Source organism: Vigna unguiculata, chromosome 9 (assembly GCF_037176805.1).
Source record: "Vigna unguiculata cultivar grain cowpea cultivar isolate G323 ecotype 2 chromosome 9, ASM3717680v1, whole genome shotgun sequence".
NCBI classification, from domain to species: domain Eukaryota; kingdom Viridiplantae; phylum Streptophyta; class Magnoliopsida; order Fabales; family Fabaceae; genus Vigna; species Vigna unguiculata.
The window spans coordinates 839,103-865,025 of record NC_140800.1 but is presented as its reverse complement, the minus strand read 5'-3'; the positions used below and the strand labels follow the sequence as shown (position 1 = coordinate 865,025).

Genomic DNA, 25,923 nt, shown 5'->3' with positions numbered 1-25,923 from the left:
ATACAATACAAAAACCAAATGTAAATAAGTATCAATAGTTGAGAACCTCAATCTCCTTGTTGGAAATATGAAAGTGTACTAAGAAAATATGGGCAAAATAGTCTTTTTATCTGGCCTATGGAAGTGCAAAAGGAGAAACTATGAAAGTGTAGGAAGAAGGCCAAAGAAATTGTTAATTTTTAAATGAAAACATTGAAACATAATTCATATAACTTTAAAAGTAAAAAATAATTCAAAATTAATTTTTCAAACTAGCTAATCATACCTAAGTTAAATCCAAATTACTAGAAAAAAAATGTTGACAGAAAAAATCAGTAGTAATCATAAACATTCCTTGATAAAATAAAACTATCGACAATAAAAATTTCATTGATAGAAAGTTCTTCGATAAATTTTATTCGTAGATAACAAAAATTTAGGATTAAATATCCTTGAATTTTGATGTAAAAGAGAAATTTGTTATTGGACGAAAATTGATACATTTTGATTCTAAACTTTAAGAATGGATTAATATCATCATTTTAATCCAATTATGTTAAATTTTTTAACGTGTCAAACACGCTTTTTAACTAATACTAAAGTAGAAACATGTCAAATTTGTGTTCAGTTTTTGTTGAATGATTTTAAAAAATATTCAATTACCTATGAATTTTACTAATAAATTTTTAAGAATTCAATTATCGATAGAATTTTCAAAAAAATCAACTACACACTAATTTATTGACAAATTTTAAAAAATTTCAATATTAATAAATTTAAAAACATTCAATGATCAAATTATTGACAGATTTGACCAAATATGACTATAGGGGAAAAGATGAATATTAACACCCATTTTATGAAATGAAAGTCATAAAAATTATAAATTATTAATAAATTTTATCGATAAAATTTACTTACAAATCAATTACTAAATGATATTTTAGTTGATAATAAAATATATAATTTAGCAACAATGTTTACAAATAAATTTTATTAATATACTACTGATAAATATTTCATCAATAATTAAAATTTTAAAATCCATGAATAAATTTGATTTTACTGACATATTTCTTTATTGATAAATTTTTTACCAAAGAACTTTTTTGATGAATAATTTAGGCGTGAATGATAAACATGTTTTTCTTAAATTATATACTTGTAAATGAATGGTTTTGGATCCTCTTTTCTTAAAAATTATAGGGAGAGCTTTTTTAGTAAATTTTAACCATTTATCATTATTGACTAGTATTTTTTTATGGTTTATAAACACAATAAATAGTTAAATTTTATTAAACCTAGTGAATTTCTCTTGTTAATAACTGTGTAGGATTTATTATTCAATCCTCAGTTAATTATCACAATTCACAAGAGAAAAGGAAGACATTGGAAGTTTTCTGAACTTTCTGCTTGTAGAAGGAAAAGGAGACAAACCCATGAACAAATTTGGAATTTGAAATTACTTAAACACTTATGATCTGAAATAATTATTAAATGGAATAAATTGAAAAAAAATTATAAATATAGAAAATGACACAATCATAAATTGTCACGTGACCAATGACATACACGATGTATAAACGTTTACTATTTTATTTGGATTTGTTGGTCTAAAACATTATATATATCGGAATCATATGTATACATATATATATCCTCAGAGAAATTTTCTAGTAAATAAACTACAACTAATGATATTCCGATTGATCTAAAGAGGAAGAGAAGATAAAAGTGGCACCACAAAGTTAGAATCATTAATGGTGGCAACGCGGTTTGTGGAAGAACCCAAGATCCATTCTTTCTTCCACTGTAGAAAAAGTAAATTAGAAAGAATAATTTAATAATAGAAAAAAGAGGAATTAGATTCGGTGTCTTTATATATGCTTTATGCTCTGCATTTCCTTTTTCTTCTTACACTTTTCTGCTTTTGGACCGCCACGTTATCATCAGTTGAAAAAGAATCTCCGACCTATACCAATATCTCATTCAGATCATCACAACGAGGTACAGAATGTCCAAAAAAATTAATTAGAATCGGTTTTGATATTATATTGAAAGTGTGTTTTAAATTTAACTAAATATCACAAAATTAATTTGTAAGATAAAAATTGCAGCTACTTATATATTATGAATTGATTTTACTTCTGATCGATGTGAGACTTTCGACGTTAATTAGTCTGAAACCTTCATTAGTGTTGGTAAAGTATTCCATCTATATTAGTCTAAACATTTAAATGAGGAAAAGCTTAAACCAAATCACTTTAGTTATTTGTTTACGATGAAATGAATCTACCTTACAAATTCATTAGCATAGAGGTGTAATTTTGTCATAATTTATGTTTTTTTTTTTTTTTTTTTTCAAGCGTTCAGTTTGGGTTTAAACATATTCTTGGTCCCACTACTATACTAATTAAGCAGTTTTGCCTTCGTTATAAAGTACAGCATGGCTTCTTGTTTCAAAGCAAGAAACAAGATAACAAAGTATCATCGACTTCAACAGTTAGTGTCTGTCGAAGTGTTTGAAGAGTGCAGCAAGAGCAGATGTATAATGAATTTGATCTCTTATGATGAATATATACGATAGATCAATATATACTATCGTCTTTACTTCTTTATTCTATGGTCTATACTGTTATATAATATTATAGAAAGCTTCTTTGTTAGCTAACAAGGAGTAACATTTATAATTATCTTTTGAGTACGATAAAAAATATTCATTGAATTTATTAATAGTTAATTTTAATTAAAGAATACAATAACATATTAATAAGATTTATTTTAAATATTTATTTATAATCAATCATGACATTTGGACGATTAAATTCTTAAAAAAAAAAGTTACGTATTAACTAATGTCTATAACTTTGGATCTAGTGATAAGTGTCTAATGTCTATAACTTTGGATCTAGTGATAAGTGTTTAATCCTGACAGCTGATATAAAAAATAAGACGATGATAACTAATTAACTGTTATCTATCTATAGAGTAAGAGAGTTGCATTAAAATATATTTTATGTAAAAAAAAGTTGTATAGTAAAGTATTATACTTTATGTATAAAAATAAAAATAAACAAAAAATTACAATAATGATAGATTTTCAAAATGGAAGGAGATAGATTTTAAAAGTATATTCATATTTAATATCATAACGTGAGTATGGCATAGTAGTGTGAATGAAATTTGGTATAAAAATATTAGAGCTAAATATATTTTTAGTTCTTGAATTTAGATATTAAATTAAAATTTGTTTTGTTTCAAAATATTGATTTATTTTGATCTTCAATTTTAAATATGAAAAAATATATTCTTTTAAAGTTAGTAACATTAATTCTTTTGAATTTATTAAACAATGTTTTAAATTAATATTTAATTTGAAACTTATTATAATTTAAATAATTTAAATATTATCTTAAAACATGTTAAATAAATAAAAAAATTAAAGATAATTAAGTTAGAAAAACTATATTTTAAAATAACACAAGTTCTAACTCTCACAAAAAATAAAAATATATTTACCTCTTAAAATAATCATTCAATAAATAATGAATAAATATTTATTTATTACTCTTAACATGTGAAAGATAAATTAAGAGATGGTTAATGAAAGATAGAAGTATATAGATAAATATTAACTAAGTAGCTCAAGTATTGAAGTTGCTCATAATTTATGCCACTAAGAAGTGATTATGTTGGTTTTCTAATATATATATATATATATATATATATATATATATATATATATATATATATATATATATATATATATATATATATATGTATGTATGTATAAAAGTTAACACACTTTTATATAAAAATTTATAATTTTATTTTAATATAAAATGTTAAAATAATGAATTACTTATTTTCTTTTATTATATCGTTTAATCTTTGCACTGTACGAATCTCAAATATATAAATTTAGAAAACAGATGTACACAAATCACATGATCAGATTCACTTTCCATCAAAATATTTCGACTTAATAAAACGATAAATTCGAATATATTCCCTCTTTGGATCAATGCTAAAAGCCAAACAAATAAATAAATCTAAGAACCGATGTATACACATTACTACAATTACCGGTATCGTTATTAATTTAAGGGTTAAATATATTTTTGGTACCTTAACTTTAAGTGAATTTTGAAATTAGTAACATTTCGAAATTTTAGACCAATTTAGTCCTTTATCTTTCAAAATATGTGAATTTAATCCTTTTAATCAAATTTTATTAAGTTTATTTGACATTTTCAAAATAGTATTTGATTTAACATTAAAACAAAAATGTGTCAAACATTATAAACAACTCAAATACAGTCTTGAAACGCGTACGAAACATTGAAATATGAAAGACTAAATTAGTCCAAAGTTTCGAAATGGATTAATTCCTTAATTTCAAAATTCACTGAAAGTTAATGAATTAAAAACATATTTAACCTTTAATTTAATGCTTAAAAGAATGAAAATATTCTTTCTTGAAGAACACACCCATTCCTCTCTATAAAAGCACATTAAGTGTCTGAACCTTTGAAGCAAGAAACCAACACCTGAACTAAAATTCTCTCTGATAAATGGCACCTCCTTCAACAGATCTGAGACAAATTGGTGCAGAAGGGTTTGCTCTGATAGAGAAGTTCTATGGTCCAGCAAGAAGGAACAATGGAAGTGATGCATTTCATTTGCATGGGCGAAGAGAACGTTGTTGCGTGGTTTATCAAGTGCCTAAAGATCTCATGGATGAGTCTTCTGTTGGGGGTTATACCAAGCCTAAACCCTCAAATCGTTGGGGTAGACCCTTTAAGTTTTAAGATCTTTATCTTCAAAAGGGTATGTGTTTCTTGTTGTTAGGGTACCCTTGTATAATACGTATGTGTACAAAAAAAAAACTCGAAGACTTTAAGACAAGGTCTTCTGAAGTTGTGAAAGTTTATGTAGTTGAATAAGGTACCAGAAAGACAAGTACTTTAGTTATGTACTGTGTTGCTGTGTGAAGCCTTTAAGGATGTAATGAATGAATGAAGTTTCTCTTACTATGGGGTGTCCTTACTATATATCCACTTTCTTATAAAGATCTGCAGTGAAAGTCATCAATGGAGGAAAATACAAATCTTTCTAAACTTTTCTGTCATATAAAGCTTTTACATAATTCTAATCAAAATAGTATTTTAATATTTGTGACACAAAACTGTGACAAAAAGAAAGTTTTATTATAAAAGAGTTATTGACAAATTTTGAAACAGAACAAAAACTTTTGTTATGGTATCCAATTTTCTATTTCTGTCACAAACCGTGAGATATAAATTTTATGGAAATTGTGAAGGATTTACCTATCACAACTAACATGAGAATCAAAATATTATTTCTACATATTTCAAAATATTTATATAAATTTATTATTTATTTATTGCAGATAATTTTAAGGCAAATATTATAAATCATATTTTATTTATAAAATATTAATAATAATAAATTATATTATATGGAATATAAACATTTCATATCAAATAATCGCTATTAATTATATGTATTCACTCTTCAATATAATAAAACTACTAAATATTGGTTTTTTCTTTAATATTTATTATTTATTTATTATATTTTTATATAATAAATATATAATCGATTAAAGTTAAATTAGGCTTCTCTTCAAGTGACTAGATCACTATTAAAAAAACTCATGTTTCCTGCGAATTTTGTTTTGAAATTTTTTTCGTAAGAAATATTTACAAATTTTGTTGTGAAAAAAAATTGCAAGAAATTACTATCAATTTTTTTGTAAAATATTTTGTATAAAACACTTTTCGTAATAAATTTTATAAGAAATATTTATAAATTTTATAATTTTGTAGGAAATAGTTATTCACAAAGGAATTACTTTTATTAAAAATTCTTAAAAAAAAATGTTAGAAATATTTTTTTTCTTGTAAATTCTTTTAATAAATTTACAGAAAAAATCTCATGTAATATGAAAATTTTTAGTAATAGATATTATAACATGTTTAAATGAATTAACAAAATTATTAATAAAAACAATAAAGTCACACATCAATTTCGCTCCCTTTCTTCCTAACTTGACTCTTAAAGAACCTATATAACCATTGTAATCTTAATTAAGTACTTCTCAGAAGGTGAATTAAAACCCATAACAGAATCTAGAATAAAAAAGCAAAGCATTACATGACAAGAACCTCAAGCACAACACTATCCAAACATCTCATCATAAACGTACCAAACATTGTACCCTAAGCAAATCAAACAAATAATTGTGACAAATATTTTCCATCATCCGTCACTAATTTATTTTTCTCTGTTAAAAAATTTAATAACCAATTGCAATCTCAGTATATTAAAGTAAGATCACGTTTAAATTGACTTAAATATATTTTTAATAATGTCAGATATTTGATTTTGGTTTTTTAATTTTTTTTCTTTAAATTTAAAATTAACGTTTTCAATTTCAAACTGAATTTTGATTTTTAATTTTTATAATTTGTTCCTTCGATTTAAAAAATCTAATATAATTGATTCTAACATTATCTTAATATATATATATATATATATATATATATATATATCAAAATATTTTTAATTCTGGACCCTCATATTTTTAATTCGGACAATCCATAAATAAGATTAGATTGAATAAAATAAAATTTAAATAAAACTGAGCAACTCATACTTGTTCTCAACCTAATAGGCGAACTAAATAATTCAGTTCAAATAATTCTTAGTATAATTATATTTTTTCATATCAACAAATATAGTTGTTTAGTTTCGATAATATATATATTTTTGTTCTCGAAAGTGAAGTTGGAATCTTATAGGTAGGAGATGTAGCTAAGGATGGATGCATGCATATAACTTCAGACACTGCAAAATGTAGCTACGTCATGGAGTTTACGTAGGTAAAAAAGTGAAAGATTTAAAGATGCTAAAGCAAATTTGTTTTTGAAACTTTGACTGGAACTGCAAAATACTTTGTTTGGGGGATAAATGGCAATTAATGAAGGACTAAAGTGTGCCGAAAGTTTGGTAAAAAATTTCTATCATAATGTCCAAGAATCTGATACATCATTATGTCCAAAATATCCTAAACGTCTTTATTTTAACGGGGTTTTATACGGGACAAGGAAACATAATCCCTCTTAAAAAATTTTATATTACATGAAAATCTTTTTGTAAATTTATTAAAATAATTTATAAAAAAAGACTTTTTCTTAATATTTTTTTTTTAAATTTTATTTGATAGATAATTTTTTCGTAACTAATTATTTTTTATAAAATTATAAAATTCGTAAGTATTTTTTACAAAATTTATTATGAAAAGTGTTTTGTATAAAATATTTTTAAAAAAATTGACAGCAATTTCTTACAATTTTTTTAATGACAAAATTTATAAGTATTTTAAAAAAAAAATTCAAAACAAAATTGTCAAAAAGTATGAATTTTTTCGTTGTGAATTTGATAATTTAACCTTTTAAGTAAAAATGATGAACTACTATCAGAGAGGATAAATGAGGTTTCTCGAAAACAAATCAGATTGTTGCTCATTAATTATGCATTTTTTGATTTAGTATTAGGAGGTTGGGTCTTTTGACTGAATATGAAATACGAGTATCTTTGATTTTTTAGTAGTGTTTACCATGTTCCACAAAAAAGAAACACAAAAAAGTTATTATAAAAATAAAAGTTAATTTTAGAGTGATTATCAAAATTTTTGGAAATATAGAAGATTTGGGTAATTGACAAATTAAAGTTATTTAAAAATTTATAGTTATGAATTGTATTTATAAAATTATATATATATATATATGATTGCGGGGATTTTAGAATATTTTTTTTATTTTATATTTAAGTTATTTATGAAAATTTTTGTGGATAAATTACTTATGGAAAATTTCATAAATAAATTATCTACAAAAATTTCGTAGGTAAGTTACATACGAAATATTTCGTAAGTAACTTGAAGATTACAAGATGTATCTTTCTCACGAAAATTTTTATTGATAATTTTTTACACTATATTTCGTAGATAATAGTTGTAGGTAAGTTATTTACAAAACACATTTTTGTAGATAAAATTACTTACCAGTTTAATATCTACGAAATTCATTTCTTAAATAATTTGTAGATAAATTTACATTACTTACAAAATATGTTCATTACCTATGAAATATTTGCGTAAATAATAATTATATTTCTTGTAGTGAATTATATATAAATAGAATAGTTAATAAACAAGTTATCTTAGGATTTTAAATTAAAGTTGATGTCATATGAATTTGATTACAGTTCCTTAATATTGAATCTTCCTCCGTATGTCTCTTGAGAAAACCTAACAAAGAAACTCATTTCATGGAACTTGCAGCAAAATATTTAATGATGGTGATAAAAATTGTGTTTGAAAATTTTGACTGGAAAAACAAATATTTTATTTGAGGAGAAATGAGAATGAATCAAGTGGTATAAATGCGGTGGAATTTCCACAAACCAAAGTTAAAAATGTTTCAATATATCATTATTTAAAGAGAAGAATCTGATACTGCAACCGCCATATTCTGAATGATTTATGTTTACTGTGTTACATAAGACACATATCATTACATTAATTTATTTATTTTTGTAGATACTTGTTTGATTAAGTTATAGTTTTGTCTTGGATAATCATGGAAACTTGAAAGAATATACTAATCCATTATTGAAAAGAAGGAAATAGAACCTATCTGCAATATTCTATGATCTGAAACCATTATTATATTGGAACTGCATAATCAGTTAGTAGATTTTGGAAGAACTATTCATAATTAGAAGTATTGAATAACTCGTAATTATGGAAGTTAAATGCTAGTTCCATGGTCTGTGATCCTGACACGGTTTGTGGAATAACAAAGGTTCAAAAATAAAATAAAATAAAAAAGAATTTTTTGTGAAAAAGAAAGGAATTCGAATTAGATTCACAGTACCTTTATGCTCTATTTTTCTTTTGCATTAATTGTAATTTTCAGCTTTTAACACTGCCATGTTAATTTTAATCTTTTGAAAAGAATCTCTTCCCTTTGTTCATCCCCATCAAACCAATCTCCAATTTCCACATCTTAACTCGAAAGATCAAGATCACAGATTTGATGTGGTTGATGAAAATTTGTATTTTTCATCAACTAGAGATAAGACAATTTTATAGTGTATAAGTGAAGTGCAAACCTTACTTTACAAGGTTTTGTGGGATTGAGTTAGACTTAAACTCCTATTTTAACATGGTATCAGAGTCATTGTTAAAAGAATAAAAAAGGTCTATCTTAGCGAGATTTCTTTGACATTCTGTTTTACCCGCTATCGAGTCATTAACGACCATCCATTAATTTCTACTCTTACGCATGAGATGTATATACCTCGACGTGAAGGGTTGTGTTGGAAGTCACACAATAAGACAATTTCATAATATATAAGTAAGGTGCAAACCTCACAACCGGGTTTTGTAGAATTAAGTTAGACTTAAAGTCCACTTCTAACATAAACGAATAACTGAGAAAGAGAAAGGATCAAAACACATCACTTTAATCATATTATATTGATGATGAAATGTACCTACTTATAGTGACATTATAAATTAGTGAATCTTATCTGATAACATGAAATTTCTGTACAGATAGTTCATATTTCTGTGCATCTCTTTTTGAGAAAAACGCATATGTTGTTTCTTCTATACTTCTTGTTCAAATAAGAATAAAGTTTCTGTATTTTTGTACGTTAAACTGTAAAAAAATGATAAATTCTCAGAGAAAGACTATACTTAATGTTTTCTATGAAAACCAAAAATATAAAAGCATATATGAATCTCCATTATGTTTAATTCAAAATAGATTACTTGAGTTTTTTTATATTTCATACGATTTTTTCTGTCAATTTTTTATAAGAATTCGTTAGAAATGAATTTCCTCACTAGTTGTACGAAATATTAGTCTCTCCAATATATGAAAAATCTGAAAATAATATAAGAACTAAAATACACTTCTTAATTTTAATATTTTAAAGATAATTTTTATATATTTTAAAATTTTAAAATTAGTGATCGTTTTGAAAATACAACAGAGGACTAACAACAGAAAAAGAAATACCAATAAAAAATGAAAAACGTATTTTTAGTTGAATTCTATTATGTTCTTTGTATTTCTCAAATCAATGAATTTGTATTTGTAAGTATTAAGTTTTTTTTCTAATTACATGACAGAAAAAACTGTCATTGAAGACTATATTTAAGTAAAAAAAAAACACGAATTCATGTAGTTTCAAAACTTAGACTAATTAATTCATTAACTTAAAACTATATAACAAAAATCAAGTTTTAACAAAATTATGTAAAGTTAAAAATACATTTTATTTTATGTGCTTAGAATAATGTAATAAACTTGGTCCCACTGCTAGTTATAGAATCACTTTTCCTTCACTATAAAGATGGCTCAAGGTATTTGGCAGAAGCAAGAAAGAAGAGAAGAAAGAAAGAAAACACATTCACACATCACATAGAAATCAGTGTCCCTCGTCCTGTTCCAGTAGCCACCATTATCATCAATGGCACCACCAACAGACCTGAGAATGATAGGTTCAGAAGGGTTTGGTCTGATAGACAAATTCTACGGACCATCGAGTCGCAGAAGGCCAAATTATTGGAATGGGGTATGTCCTGCAAGACAAGGACGTTGGGTGTTTCAGGTTCCCAACCATGAGTTGGAAGACCTTGTGATCAATAGCAGAGAAGTTGTTTCTCGTTATTGTTGGAAGTACAAGTAGACTAGATATAACACTAATTTACATTATATAAGTGGGGTACAAAACTCACTTTACAAGTCAGTTTTGTGGGATTAAATTAATCTTAGAAACTCATTTTTAACATGGTATCATAACCAGGTTAAAACTTATCTTGACAAGCTTTATTGAATATTCTATTCCACCCATAAATAAATAAATAAATAAATATATATATATATATATATATATATATATATACACACACACGATCAGTGTATTATATATATTCTGCAGACTCCAAGAATTGCGACCAGATTCTGCAGAATGTAGATAGGGGTAGCTGTGGTAATGTGGTGTTATGAATACATATTTAGTTCTATCCGGTGTACTATAGTATATTGAAATAGATTACTCTACTTTTAAGAAGTACTATATAATCCATACTAGTTAAAGTTTCAAGGAAACTATAATGCGACTCATTTTTCTTTAAAATAATAATAAAGGTTACAAATAAAATATTGTTTTCAAATTTTAATTATAGATTATACAATTTGAAATGTTACATTTAATCTTTCTAAATCTATAACTAACAATCAGATTTGAATTATTTTTTAATTTTTTAATTTGTATAATTACAGAAAAGACAACTGATGATTTTTAAGGAAAATGAGAGGTGCAGAAGTAAAAGCCCAATAATAATATGCAAAAGCCTGTTAGCAGGGTGCAGCACAAAGAGTTAAGCTTTTTTTACTTCCTGCACCTTCAAAATTTCTTCATGCATCTCTTCAAATTTTCAAAATGATCTGTACAATTAACTTTTGGAATACATATTTTAGAAATATTCTGCAATAAATTTTGTGGAATTTTCAAAATAAGATTTTCCGAGATATTCAGAACGGTATTTCCAGAATAAAATATTTTGAATATGATTTTTCCAACAAAATTTCTAAAATCTATGAAAGTATTTTGGATTAGTTTTCCGAAATAGAAGTTCAGGAATAAACTTTTCAAAACTTATATAGTGCCTTATTGAATGAATTTTTAGGAACACTTCTACATGAAATGTATTTCGAAAAAGATCCTCTTGGAACAGCGGTGATGGTGGGTGAAAGGTTTGAAACTTTTCCTCTTATTATTATGGGGTGTAGTTAGTAATTGTGGGGGTGCGGTAAAGTAACCAAATATAAACTTAAATTAAAATATATTGTATCCGGTTTTAGAAAATAATAAATTTATTATAAACAAATATTATGTTATATAAAACATACTTTATTAAATAAAAAAATTATTAATAATATAAATTTCTGAAAAAAATATTATATTTCTTAAACGTGAAACTTGTGCAAATTCCATTAATTTATGCAGTATTTAATGATATTCTAAAAAGTAACGAAGAAAAAGAAATTCTAAAATAAACCTAGTTAGGTTGAGTTCTATAAGAAAACATAAAAACTAATTACTTTAAAGGTATGTTTATTTAATTATTGATATCTTTGTACTTCTAAAATTTAACTCATGCCATTAGTATTTGGTGTAAAGTAGTGTGTACTTTGTACCACCATTAATCCTAGGGATAAAAATTACTCTTTTTTTTTTTCTAAATCTTTTCCAACATTTATATTCCTTTCACACAATACCAAATTTACCCACGTTCGTCATGCAGTTTACGCAAGAAGCATAGTTTAAGATTTTATGTGTTTGACCCTTTGACTGGTATGAATAATTAAATAATTATTTGGTAAATTAAAACTAGATAAGGGGAGGTTTGGTATTTTCCAACAAAGTTAATGAGAATTGTTTGAACATAAAGTTACCTATAGCTATCACTATTGAACGTGATTTTTTAATAATCACTTGTTAATTAAATTAATGAAAATTGATAATCATGGAAGGAAAATAGTTGGAATATGTCAATTGCATATGAATAAAATCAAATGTTTCAACCACTTTAAGGAAAAAAATAAAATAGTTTCAATTAATATGCATATGAAATGTATCTTCAATATTTTATTTCGATTATGTATTGATTATTACTTTATTTACATTTTATTTTTTATTCATGGAGATTTATTAAAATAAAGAGTTGAAATACTTCACAACCATTTTTTATTTTTTGAGAATGGCGGACTTTGTTTCAGCGTTAGGGAGTCTTGGCCACCTCTTTTCCATTTTTCTACACATATAAATTAATATGTAAATATTTCTTTTAATTTTAATATTTAATATATTTAATATTTTAAAAAAATATTTCTATTTTGACATTCCAAATTATTTTCTGAAAATCCATCATTACTGATTAGAAAATGTTTAATTTAGAATCCTAAAAGGTTTTATTTTTCCTTAAAAAAAATACTAGTTATTAAAACAACTGAAATATGTTTTCTGATTAAAAATAAAACTAAGTAAATTCTTATTACTGTATTAGAATCATACACAAATTCTTTCATTTCTGTCATCCTCTTACATATTTCTTAGCCGAGAATAATTGTTTCGATAAATTTGATTAAAGAAATATAAATGAAAAAATCTATAAATAAAATTTATTAAAAATTACATAAAAAAAACTTGCTTTTAGTACTATAATTTTCATATTTGGTGAAAATTTCTCAGCTATATTTTATTAAAATTTACAAAAGAGAGTTTTATCCGATTTTCACATGAAATTAAAAAATTTCATATATTATACTATAAGAAAATATTTAAATAATAATTAATTTTATTGAGAAAAGATAAAGTCACTGTAGTGACCAAGTACCAATTTATAAATTAAAAATTATTGATAATTAAAATAGTTTCAAAAAATTATAATTGATTTATAAATTGATATCTAAAATAATTTCTATTATAAGTAGGTCTCTAAATTGATTACTATCATTAGCTACCAAGATTTTAGCTATCAAAGAAATTAGTTACTAAATTAGTCTCTAATTAGACAATTGGTTTCTAAATATATTTACATATATTTAGTTAGTAAAATTGATTATTATTTAAGAAATTTCTTATAGTAATATTTGTAAAAAAAAATTAAGTGAATATGAATTTTTTTTTAATTTATATATAAAAACTAGTTTAATGCATCTAACCCTAAACTAATAGGTAATAGAGGGTACAGAGGACCATGGACCATGGTAGTGACCTATTATTCAAAATTCTTGAAGAAGATGGGAAGAGAATCAGATTCGTAGGATGCAGAAACTTTCCCTCAATAATTCACTTTATGTTACTTCAATTATTGGTGTCAATATGCTCAAATTCAATCAATTCATCATCTATTTGAGTGCATCCATGTAAATTATACACATTGTTTAGTTTTAAAAGTTTATGGTTTGTGTTGAAAGGGTTTATGTAAGTAAAACTGGAATTAAACAAATTTATTTTTTATTACCTTTGAAAATTTAGATAATGATCATATTCAAGATTTATTATTAAAAGATATATAACATTTATTATATCATATATTTTTTTCTTATTCTTATGCCATTCATTTATAATTATGATTTTAAAACGAAAATACAGGAGAGTCCATATCTAAGCAGGTTATTAAAGAAAGGTATCAACAAAACATGATTAATAAAAAAGAGTTAAGCTAAGAGATTTTAATAAGTAAACATTCGATGAATCCAAAAAAAATTATGAAAAAAGTTACTTTTGTTTGATAAAACTATAAAGACAAACTGAAGCAAGCACGAATTATTACTACAAAACAGATCAAGAATGTAAATGACAGATTATTTTACACCAAGGAAAAATCTTCTTTACATGCATTTCATTAAAATGAAGAAAGAAAATAAATGATAATTGTTGATTTAGTGTGGGTGTACCACATATACATGAACATTGTAAAAATATAGCTTTCGACAAATATATAAATAAAAGATTTTTTTTCATCCCATTTTAAAGGTAAAAAATTAGACAAATAATCAAATTATGTTAGAAGTGAATTTAAAGTCTAATTCAATAATACACCCTCTCAAATTGAGGTATATTCATCTCGTGTGTGGGACAAGGAATTAGTGGGTGATCCGTTAGCGGTCCAATATTGGGTGGAACAGAATGTTCAAGAAAGTTCGGTAGGATAAGCTCTAATTTGACTCTGATATCATGTTAGAAGTGGGTTTAAAGCCTAACTCAATACCATAAAACCGGCTTGTATGAGGATTGCATCCACTTATATATTATTATATATTATGAATTGACCTTATCTCTAATTGATGTGGGACTTCCAACAAATCCTGTAATTTCAATGAGTATAATTGATGAAATAGGTTTTATTATTATGTATATATTGATCGACTTTATCTATGCTCCTTTTAAATATATATATATATATATATATATATATATATAATAAAACCTTGTAAACTAAATCCTTTTTAAAATGAACATATATTTTTCTAAAATTGTTATAAAATATTTATTTTATATCATTGTTATAATATATGTTGTTAATCTAAATTTTTAATATTCTTCTTGGGTCCACAGGAGAAGAGGTATGGATGAAGAATGCGAATTCCTTTTGAAGTTGTGTTGTGGTTCTATATATGGCCAATGGTTGTCATCCCTTTGAAGTAAAATTCCAGAAAACTAAAGCAGCAGATACACACCCTCCATGGCAACATCTCAAGAACAGCTGAGAAAGATTGGTTTAGAAGGTTTCGATTTGATAGAGAAGTTCTATGGTCGAAGGTTCAGTGCCACTGGTGAAGGCATTTGGGCGGTTCGTCAACTCCCTGAGGACGAAATGGAAAACCCTGCCCTCAAAACCAGAGAGGTCGCTAACTATTCTGCATACCAAAGGGCAAAATCCCACAATAATCGTTGGGGTAGGCCCATCACATTTTAACCACTTTCCTTTAAATATTCTGATGGTTATCTTCTATGATAGATGCGTATGGAGTAAGATTAAATGGTATGTATGTGATGTCGGGAAGTCGAGTCAAAGTATCGTATTAACTAAAAAAAAAGAGAAAATCGAGTATCATAAAAATAAATTCATTCTCTTAAGATTTTAGGTTAGAGATGATTTTAATATTTTATGTGAGGGTTGAGTTCATGTTTTATTGATATTGTATCTCATCAATGTAAAAAGCAAGGTCTTCTATAATTGAGATATTACTTTTATAACTACTTGTGTAATTTCTAAGTGGTGAATTATGTCTAATTAAGCGAGTGCATGGAAAATATATAACTTATTTATATCACTACTTTGTGATCTCATCTCATCCGCTCAAAGTATATAAATTAAGTATCCACAAAAAACTTCTTTTTAAAAATAGGATAGTTTATAGAAAATAAGTTTAATTTTACTTAACTATCTTCTCAATTTCTGATATGGAGTTCTTTTTTTTTTTTTTTATCATCACACATGATCATAAGCATGATGCCAAATCAAATAATTCATTTTAATTTTGTATTATAAACAATATTTATAAATTCATAAATTTGATAAAAAAATATTTATTATCAATCATACTTTTTTTAATATGAAAGATAAACTATTTTCCTTACAAATGTATAGTTTAGTTCAAGTGTTTACCTAGTAGTTTTAGTATAACAAATTATTTTATAATTGTATTCATACAAAACACTTAAAATATATACATGATATAGAACATCTTGATCAGTTGTAAGATTAAAAGATGTTAATGTATAAATTAATATAATAAAAAAACATTAGCTTAGAAATCACAAAATTATTTAGTGAGCTAAAATTTCATTTTTCCATAATTTCATTTATTGTTACCAATAGAAAAAAAAAATTATACACATAAATTTTTAGACTTAGTTGAGATTGTTTTAATTATAACCATAACAAACACATTAGTTTATAAAAAGTGTTTTCATTCACATTGCAGATATATTTATCAAGTTGCACTCCATTTTATACTTTTGTTTTTTATTTGACAAATTCTCAATCCATTTAGTCATAGCAATATGAGTTTGAGATAATATTAGCATAAATCCATTTACTTATGATTTCATGGTTAGTTTGGTGTATAACATACTTCTTGTAATCTTTTATACACAATCAATACTATTTAATTCTCTTCCTCATGTATTTGTTTGTTTTCTACTTACGTTAATATTCTATCACTAACCTTAATATTACGTTATCAAAAAAATTAAATATAACTTTACGCCTTTTTATTTAATAAAAAAGTAAGCTTATACATTGCGTTAAAATTGACTAAGCATATACTCTTGTAACATCGTAAATTAACTGATATTATATTTAGAAGTTAATTTATTTTTGCAGGAAAGAAATGGATATATACAATAAATGATACAATGGAAAACAAAGAGATAAAAGAAAAAAAAAAAAAAAGAGAGTATAATATATTGGTTAATATCCTATGATATATATGAAACTAGATATACGGTGTATCTCATATATGCCTTAGAGATATTTGTTTTAGTTTTGTTTTTGATGGACGGTAGGTCCAATATTCTTACCAATCTGAATGCCTCGTATATCTTACATATTTTTTGGCAAACGCAATGTATTAAATACGTAGATACGTAGATAATGGAGCATCGTATCAATATCCATTCCAATACCCTCCCAAGCCAGAGGATGAAAATTAACACCTAAATGCTTTCATTAATAAAATGGCTGGAGGCCAGAAAACAAATTAAGCTGTTCATGCAATAATTAAACCACACCAAGTAAGTGTGATGCCACATGAATATGTACCGTGAGTGTATTTGGTTGAGTCCAGATTTTTTACTAATTTTTCTTGTGTTATCTTTTGTTGAGCATAAAAATTACATTGTATTGATATTTTAAATATTTTTTTAATATATTTTAAAACGTTAAAATTAGTGGTAATCAATATATTATCAAGACTAAACAGAAAAATAATACAAAAAATATGAATAGAGAATCCAAACTCATATATGTACGATAACTAAATTAACCAAGTTTCAATGTATTACTTGAAAAGGGCATGACTTAAGTATATGTAATAATTAATGCACACAGTGTGGGTCCAAAGCTTAGAATTGTTAGGTAAAGAAGCATAGTTGTTTTTGTGTATAAATGGGAGTGAGTTGGTTGATTGGGATGAAGAAACAGAAAGCAAATAAATGGCACATGAATCAGATCTTGTTAAGATAGGATTGGAAGGGTTTGATCTGATAGAGAGGTTCTATGGTGCAGCAGCACCAATGAGAAGGCCGGGTAACATGAAGCAGAGACACAAGGAAGAACATGCTGTCATCAATAGCAAAGAAGCAGCTTCTAAGTTTGGTGGAATTATGATTGTCAATTATTTCCCCAACAAGACTAAACCACACAACCGTTGGGGTAAGTTCATCCAAGCCTTCAAATGAACTATAATAACCTAAGACATATATGTGTTTTTTTGTCGGAAGCTGCTGCACTGAAAGAAACTGAAGACCATGTTCTAAGGATTCTTCATGCTAAGATGTTATGTAATGTTATGCCTGTAAGTTGTAATATTGTACAAAGAGCTCTTATATATCTATCATATCTATGTGGCCTGGCCTTGCTTTTAAGAATAGTGCATGTGTTCGATTGTTATATTTATCTATATATATAAATTGTGTAATATTTTAAATTTTTTCGTTCATATATGCTGTAAAAATTTTAGTGTTTTATCGCGAGTTGTATTATTTCAGGAAATCTGTCATCACAATATTTTACAGACTAATCAGAATATGTCGTTTATCCTAATACATAATTAACAATTCTGCATAGTTCATATATAACATGCCATGTTCTGCATAACTTTGTTTAATAAATAAGTAAGTGTGGCATATATACAAAAAAAAAATCTAAATTTTCCTTTCTGTCAGTATGTTTTACTTATTAAAAAAATTCCTTTATGTTATATATATATATATATATATATATATATATATATATATATATATATATATATATATATAATCATTAATGTATTGAAAAAATATATTTTACAACTAAGTTTTCATTAACGATTATAAGGCAACTTTATTTTAGTAATAAAATATTACAAAAAAGTAAATTAATATATAATTCAATAAAAATGTTATTTAAAATTTAAATAAGTTGTATGATAGTTATACAGAATATATTGATTTATTTTACTGATTCTAATTGTTGATAATAATATTAAAATAATAAAATTTGTTAATTTTATGGTTTGCCTCCAACTTCATGAGCTGTCTTCTCCTCCCCCAACATCGAGAAACTCCACGAAGTGTTGGCGGAGACCAAAACATACTCTATCTTAGAATTCGCGAAAGGCGGAGAGTTATTCGTGAAAAATCGTGAAAGGTAGATTCGTCGAAGAACTCGCGCGGCGGAACTACTGGCCTCCGCCGTTGATGTCGGAAAGTGTCGGTGCCCTGAGGGAGGATGACATCACTTTCCGAAAGCATAGAGAAGAGAGTGAACAAATTAAAAACAATAAACAAATCGGATTATGTTAATACTTTTATTAAATAAAATATTTATTATAAACGTACAACTATTTATAATCTAACTAAAAATTTAACAAAAGACAAGTTATTTAGAACTCACATATGTTCCTGTTATTTTTATTTTTAAGTAATCAGTATCCGTATAATTGCGCAAGATTTAAAAAATATTTTTTAAAATGTTTTTAATATTAAGAACATATTAACCATGCATGCACTTTCTAAGATATTTTTTAGTGTACTCTTTTATAAAGTTAATCAAAACTATAAATTTATGAGAGATTCAATGTAAAACTCATTTTTTATAATTAACATTAAGAATTCCCATCTTTAGAAGAGAAAGGTGTTCAAAAAAGATATATAAAATCTTCTTTATCATTAATTATAATATCTTAATCTGTTACAGTAAAAGTTCATGTCAAAGTGGTTATATGAAATTCTTTTAAACTTTTATCCTTTTAAGATATCATTAATTAATTTATTTCTTCACAGAATTTTTTTATTCAATTTTCATCTATCTCATCTTAATCATGTCATGTCTTCTGGTTCTCAATTTCTAACTTTTTTTTTTAATTTCTCAAATTCTAACTTGTTTTTTTTCTAAATTTAAACATTATTTTTCACGAAAATTTAAACACACATTCAATTTTTTTAATTTAAAATTTTTTATAATATGAAAATTAAACACATGCACGCTCGCATACACCACACACTTGTGTACACATTCAAATTAGTGTTTAAAGTTAAAAGGTTCTCTACGCAGCTAATTACCTACTAAGTACGATGACACAATAATGTTATCGACAAGTTATTCTTCTTCATGAGTTTATAAAGTACACATTAACTTGTGTAAAAGAAAAAAATAGCATAAAAATACACTCATTTTGAAGAAATGTGATGGTTAGGATATGGAAGAAAGCAGACTACATTTGACATCCATCTGAATTCAGATTCTCTACTAGTTTTTTTTTTGTATTGTTCTCTATTAAGTATTAAAAACACATTACGTTAGTATTTTAAATATCTTTTTAATATATTTTAAAATATCAAAATTAGTGATAGTCAGTGTATTATAAAAATACAGTAGAGAAATAACACAAAAAAACCAATAGAGAATCCAAATTTCATCTAAGATCACCGTAACAAAATACGAAGAGGTTGCAACCAGAAGAAATGGATAAATGCAATGAAAAAAGGTTCAAGACAACTATAAAAAAGAAAACATGGAAATGGATGACACCGTATATAAAAGAGAAGGAAAATGAGACGTGGAGATATAATGTTGCGAAACTGAAAAAAAAAAAAAGAAGTGAAACTGTCAGAAAATTCTTGGTTTATGCCGTGGATGTCCTAACCTAGATAAGGTTAGAAGCTTGAAGCCTTGGCAGTTGTCTCAAATTCTTCCACGTGTTCATCTCATCATGTACACTTTTACTTTTACCTTGTATTATGCGATGCTATTCCACAAAATATCACAAAATGTTCTTCTTTTTCAAAAAGAATAAAACAATTTTGCAAACATCATGACCACAACCTTCATAGGCATGTGTCTCTGAAATTAGACTAGGTGAAGGTCTTCTTCTAGTCATCAACTATTAACTCATTCCACCCGATGAACAAAAACAATCCAAGACCACTCTTTCTCATCAACCATCATGCAACAATGTTTAAGCTAAAACTCAAAAGATATGATTTTAACTTTACGACAAAAAGGATCTTGACAGAAAGTATAACAAAAAGATGAACTGCATACATGTGCATGACACAACAATTCTCAGCTTGGATTTATGCAATTTTATCATCCCAATGAAAAGATTCACATTGATAATTTTTTTTCACTATATATATATATTTGGTATCTGTATATATAAAAAAACTCTCTCACTAGTAGAAAAGAATAATGTGATTAAAAAAAATCAACCACAAATAGTCTGATGTATACTATTGTGCCACCACCTTCGATGCTCTAATAATTATACTCATCCAACAGATTCGATCCCTCTTGGAGGAAAGTTGCTTACATTATTTCATTTCAATATATATACACCCACGTCCTTCGAGTTTTATACTCAAAAATCGAGAGCATTTCATCAAATAGTTGGTGTACACTTTTCTCAATTCCCTCATTTCCTTGTGTAGTTGAGGAATGGCACCACAAGCAGATTTTTCAAAGATTGGGTATGAGATAGAAAAGTTGTTTTGCAGGCAAAAGAGTTTTAGCAACCCTCCAGCCACTCAAAATCTGTGCATACACAAATTCTATCCAACCTATGTGGCTACCAAAGTGGTTCCCATGCATGTTGAAGATGTCAAGTGCAGTGAAGCTGCTTCAATATTCATAGCAGAAAACAGAACGGAGCTGCAGATGAAAGGTTTGGTTGGGCGGTGATTATTAATATTACAGTGTTTTTGTCTCTTCTATATATTATAGACTTTACAATTCTGCAAGCTCTTGAATCATTTGTCATATATATATGATGGCTAGTTTCTGCTACTGTAAAATACACTTGTGTCTGCTTCAGCTCGAAGACAAAACATGAATGTCTTCTGCAGCTTCATGAGTTATGGCGTAGGTTTTTCTTCCTGTATGTTACTATCCATCAAGAAGTTTTGTTCTCGAATCTATATATTGACTGAACGAGTTGTGGAAATCAAAACAAGATTACTAAAAAGTTGTTAATTTGTTCGTAGCATATTGTTATGAATCGGATTTCACTTTTAGTACGTGTTCTCACGGGAGTGATGATTTGAGGAAGAGGGATATGATTGAATGGATTGATTAGAAAATGATAATTTATGTTGTTCTTTTTTATGAATTTGGAAATGATTGTAGAGTGAATTTGAAAATAATTTTTGTGAAAGTTTATGAAAGATTTGATTGATATAATAGATAAAAAAATGTTTTAATAAATAGAAATTAAAGATTACTGAATTTCCCTTATTAATAAATATAATATAAAATAATATTTGGAAGAGTTGAAATAATATTTTTTAGAGAAGAGGTTAATGAATAGTTTTGAATAAAAGTTATTATTATAACAAATAAATAATAAAATGCATTTGGTATAAGAATAAATATAAAATATTTAGATATTAAATAATATAGTGGTTAAATTAAAATGTAAAAATCACATTTTATTATTTATTTTGTATTTTTAAAATAATTTTGTTTTCATCTTGATTTATTTATTTTTCCGTTTTATTTAGAAATTAACATATGACTTAAAAAATTTAAAACTTTTTAGTCAATGTCCATTAAAACCACAATCTCACCGTGGAGGTGTCCAAGCCATCCCACCCTTGTTGATTTTCCACCGTCAACCAAAATCTTTTTTGCATACACATGAAAATAAGGTGATGATAAATAGGGTTATTAAGGTAAAATATGGTTTATCACCTTTAAATCTATGCTCTTCAAGCAAGATGGAAGAATGGATGAATCTCGCAAATACACGTTTTACATCACTCGCAAAATAATTGAAAACGAACATTCATAATCAGCGCAAATATATATTCGCTAATTCTCTTCAATAGTAAATCAGTTTATAAGAACAGAGTCTTAATGTACTGAGATATATAGCTTACGGGATTTATTATATCTGTAGGGAAACTAATTAATTTTATTTTTCCTACAAAAATGTGTCAAGTATTTATTTTATAAAATTTTATATAGAAAATATTAAATGCTTTTCTTTATTATTTTTATTTTATTTCAATTTTTATCAATTTCATAAAAAAAAAGTTTGAAAATATTTATCATAAGCATTTTTTTTTCTAAAATTTTCGTTTGGCCATACACATATAATATTAATGGGTTAAATATGTTTTTGTTACCTTAACTTTCAGTGAAAATTGCAATTAGTCTCTTTTCAAAGTTTTAGTCCAATTTAGTCCTTCAATATTAGAAATGTCTGGATTTAGTATTTTTAATCAAATTTTGTTAAGTTTATTTAACGTTTTAAACGCGTTACATGATAACATTTGAATTGTTTATACCGTTTGACACATTTTCGCTTCAATGTTAGTTAAGAAATTGTTCTGAAATGCGATCGAAATGTCAAATAAATTTAACAAAATTTGGTTAAAAAGACTAAATTCAAATATTTGTAAAGTTGGAGGATTAATTTATAAATTTTAAATTTTAAGAAAAACTTCTAATACGCCCCTTAATTATATTATAATTATATAGACACTTGAAATTATTAATTGATATTTTGTTTAATATATAAATAGCTTATAATGACACAATATTAATTAGAAATAAAAAATAAATATTTTCTTTTACAGTAGCCAAAATCATGACCATTAGTTTAGTGGGAGTAAAAAAATTGTATTACATTACATGAATATGTTAGAAGTTTATATGATTTTGTTTGTTCTATATGATTTTTGCTTATAACTATATGAAATTTATGATTTTGAAGGCAAAAGTATTAAAAGCTGTATGGTTGGAATTGAAATTGGATTTGGGAAAGGAATCATATCATCTTAATTATACCATTTGTTGATGAGGAATATATAGCTGGAAAGTAAAAAGTAACACTTACAAAGAAAGAGAAATTGAGAGCAAATTTTAATTATCAGAAAGAGTCTTTTTAAACTATTTTTAATTATGATTTAATCATATTTAAAGTATTATAGATGAGTTCAAGTGGCTTTAGTTAATGTTTAAGTTACTTAGTAGTGCCACTTTCACTTTTAACATTATTCGATAATGATGATTTAAACAAATTGTGCAATAATATATTAGTAAGATGAACGCGGATAAAAAAAGAGATTTCATATTCTAAAATAAAAGAACTTTAAAGTGGAGTCACCATAATAATTGTCCATTATCTAGCACAAATAGTAATAATTATTTAATTAATTTAAATTATTCTATAGACTCTTTTGTTTAATGATATGATATGTCTGTGTATTACTTTTTATATCGTATTAGATTTTAACTTAAAATTAAATGATACTAAATGGAAATGTTTAACGAATATTAAACCGGCATTTTAAGATTTGAGGTAGGTGGTGTGATCCTTTTCAACACTCTCTATTTGCATTCAGGTGAGTCTATTATATAACTGAAGCATGAGTTTAACTTTGACCTAAAATTTTAAAATAATAGATTCATGAGTTTTTTATCCTAAAAAAATATAGTATATTTTTATTTAATGTAAAACATAGATTAAATGAAATAAAATTTTCATTAAATGAAGTTAAGTATATATATCCGTTGAGATAAATAACAATAAATATAAATATAGGTGGTGATTATAGGTACTAGAAGATATTCATATTTAAGAAGGAAATTGTTAGAAAATTGATTGTAAATTTGGATTTTCTTATTGAATAAAATAAGAAAACTTAGTAACATAAAAATAAAAAATACTGATAAAATCATCCTAAAGTTTTAGTTAAAAATGGTTTCTTAATATCTTATATAGGTATATCTAAACTTATTATAATTTATATTAGTAAATATCTATATATGGTTGTAAGTGACAACTTCACTAATTCTTTCAAAATTATAATTAAAAGAAAAAAATTAATATTATATAAACTCTCGGTAAGAACATATATATTAATAGAAGGTAATTGAATTACCTCAACCCATAAACAATAACAATAACAAAGAAAAAAAAATGATATGACTCTCCATCATTTTCTACATAGAGTAGTATTTTACCATCATAGCAAGAGCATATAAACAAATCTTACCACAAAAGTGGCTTTGTAAGGTGAGTGCAACAGAAATGTATGTCCAAGAAAATTCGCTATGATAGGCTTTAACTTGACTCTGATACCATGTTAGAAGTGAGCTTTAAGCCTAACTCAACCCCACAAAACCAACTTGAAAGGTGAGGTTTGCACCCTACTTATATACTATATTAATTGCCTTATCTCTAGTCGATGTGGAACTTCAAACAGTACGAGTGGTATTACGTTGACACCTATAATTTTGAAATAGTTTGCAGAAGTGCAGGCAAAGTCATGCAAAGTGATTTGTGAAAAGTGAAACTGTGAGAGAATATCCTTCATTTATGGCATCTATGTATATAATGTTAGAAGCTTGAAGCATGAAGCCTTAGCCTGCCACATGTTGATCTAATCAAGTTTTTTTTGGATAGAGTCCACCCTATACTGCACTTCTATTTTCACCCTGTGTGTGATTCTATTCCATACCATAAAATATCACCTTATCCTCACACCTTGCGGGACCCAAATTCTGCTTCTTTTTCATAAAGAATCGAATAATTTACAGTGATCAAATCATCATGATGATCACAATATGACTCTGAAATTAGACCTGATCAAGATCCTGTACCAGTCATCAACTACTTACTCATTCCAAGCAATGAACCAAAACAGATCAACATCATTCTTTCTCCATATCTCATCTTTATCTTACAAAAATCAAAGCATAAGGATTTATTAAGCATTAGCAGAACGAGATCACACTTATAGGCAACGTGGGTGAGATTGAGAACGAAAACTATTCTTGTTTATTGACCAAATGAAGTAACAAACCAAAACTAATATGGAAAAAATTGTTGGAAGTCTCGTATCGACTAAAAATAAAACCAATTCATAATATATAAGTGAGTGCAATTCTATTTTATCGGCCGATTTCGTAAAGTTGAAGCCTATTTTATCGACCGATTTCGTAAAGTTGAAGCTTAAAGCACAAACAGAAACATTCACAGATGCGTGTTCTTCACAATATTTGCACTTGTTGCGGACCTACATCACATCCCACCACAATGATGATTTGACTACACA

At 25.9% G+C, this 25,923-nt stretch overlaps 1 protein-coding gene across 1 annotated transcript; it reads left to right on the top strand.

Moving 5' to 3' along the window:
• The first annotated feature begins 4,491 nt into the window (after positions 1–4,491).
• Positions 4,492–11,157, top strand: LOC114162561 (uncharacterized). The gene is made up of 2 exons (XM_028046490.2): positions 4,492–4,787; positions 10,537–11,157. The coding sequence occupies exons 1-2, from the start codon at positions 4,554–4,556 to the stop codon at positions 10,768–10,770; spliced, it is 468 nt and encodes a 155-aa protein (XP_027902291.1). The 5' UTR covers positions 4,492–4,553; the 3' UTR covers positions 10,771–11,157.
• The last annotated feature ends 14,766 nt before the right edge of the window (positions 11,158–25,923 follow it).

Bases quoted from the DNA above. Each gene is read 5' to 3' on its own strand.
- LOC114162561 (XM_028046490.2), top strand. From the start codon at position 4,554: ATGGCACCTCCTTCAACAGATCTGAGACAAATTGGTGCAGAAGGGTTT. The intron at 4,788-10,536 runs TAAGATCTTTAT...CTGTTCCAGTAG, and splicing joins GGGGTAGACCCTTTAAGTTT to CCACCATTATCATCAATGGC.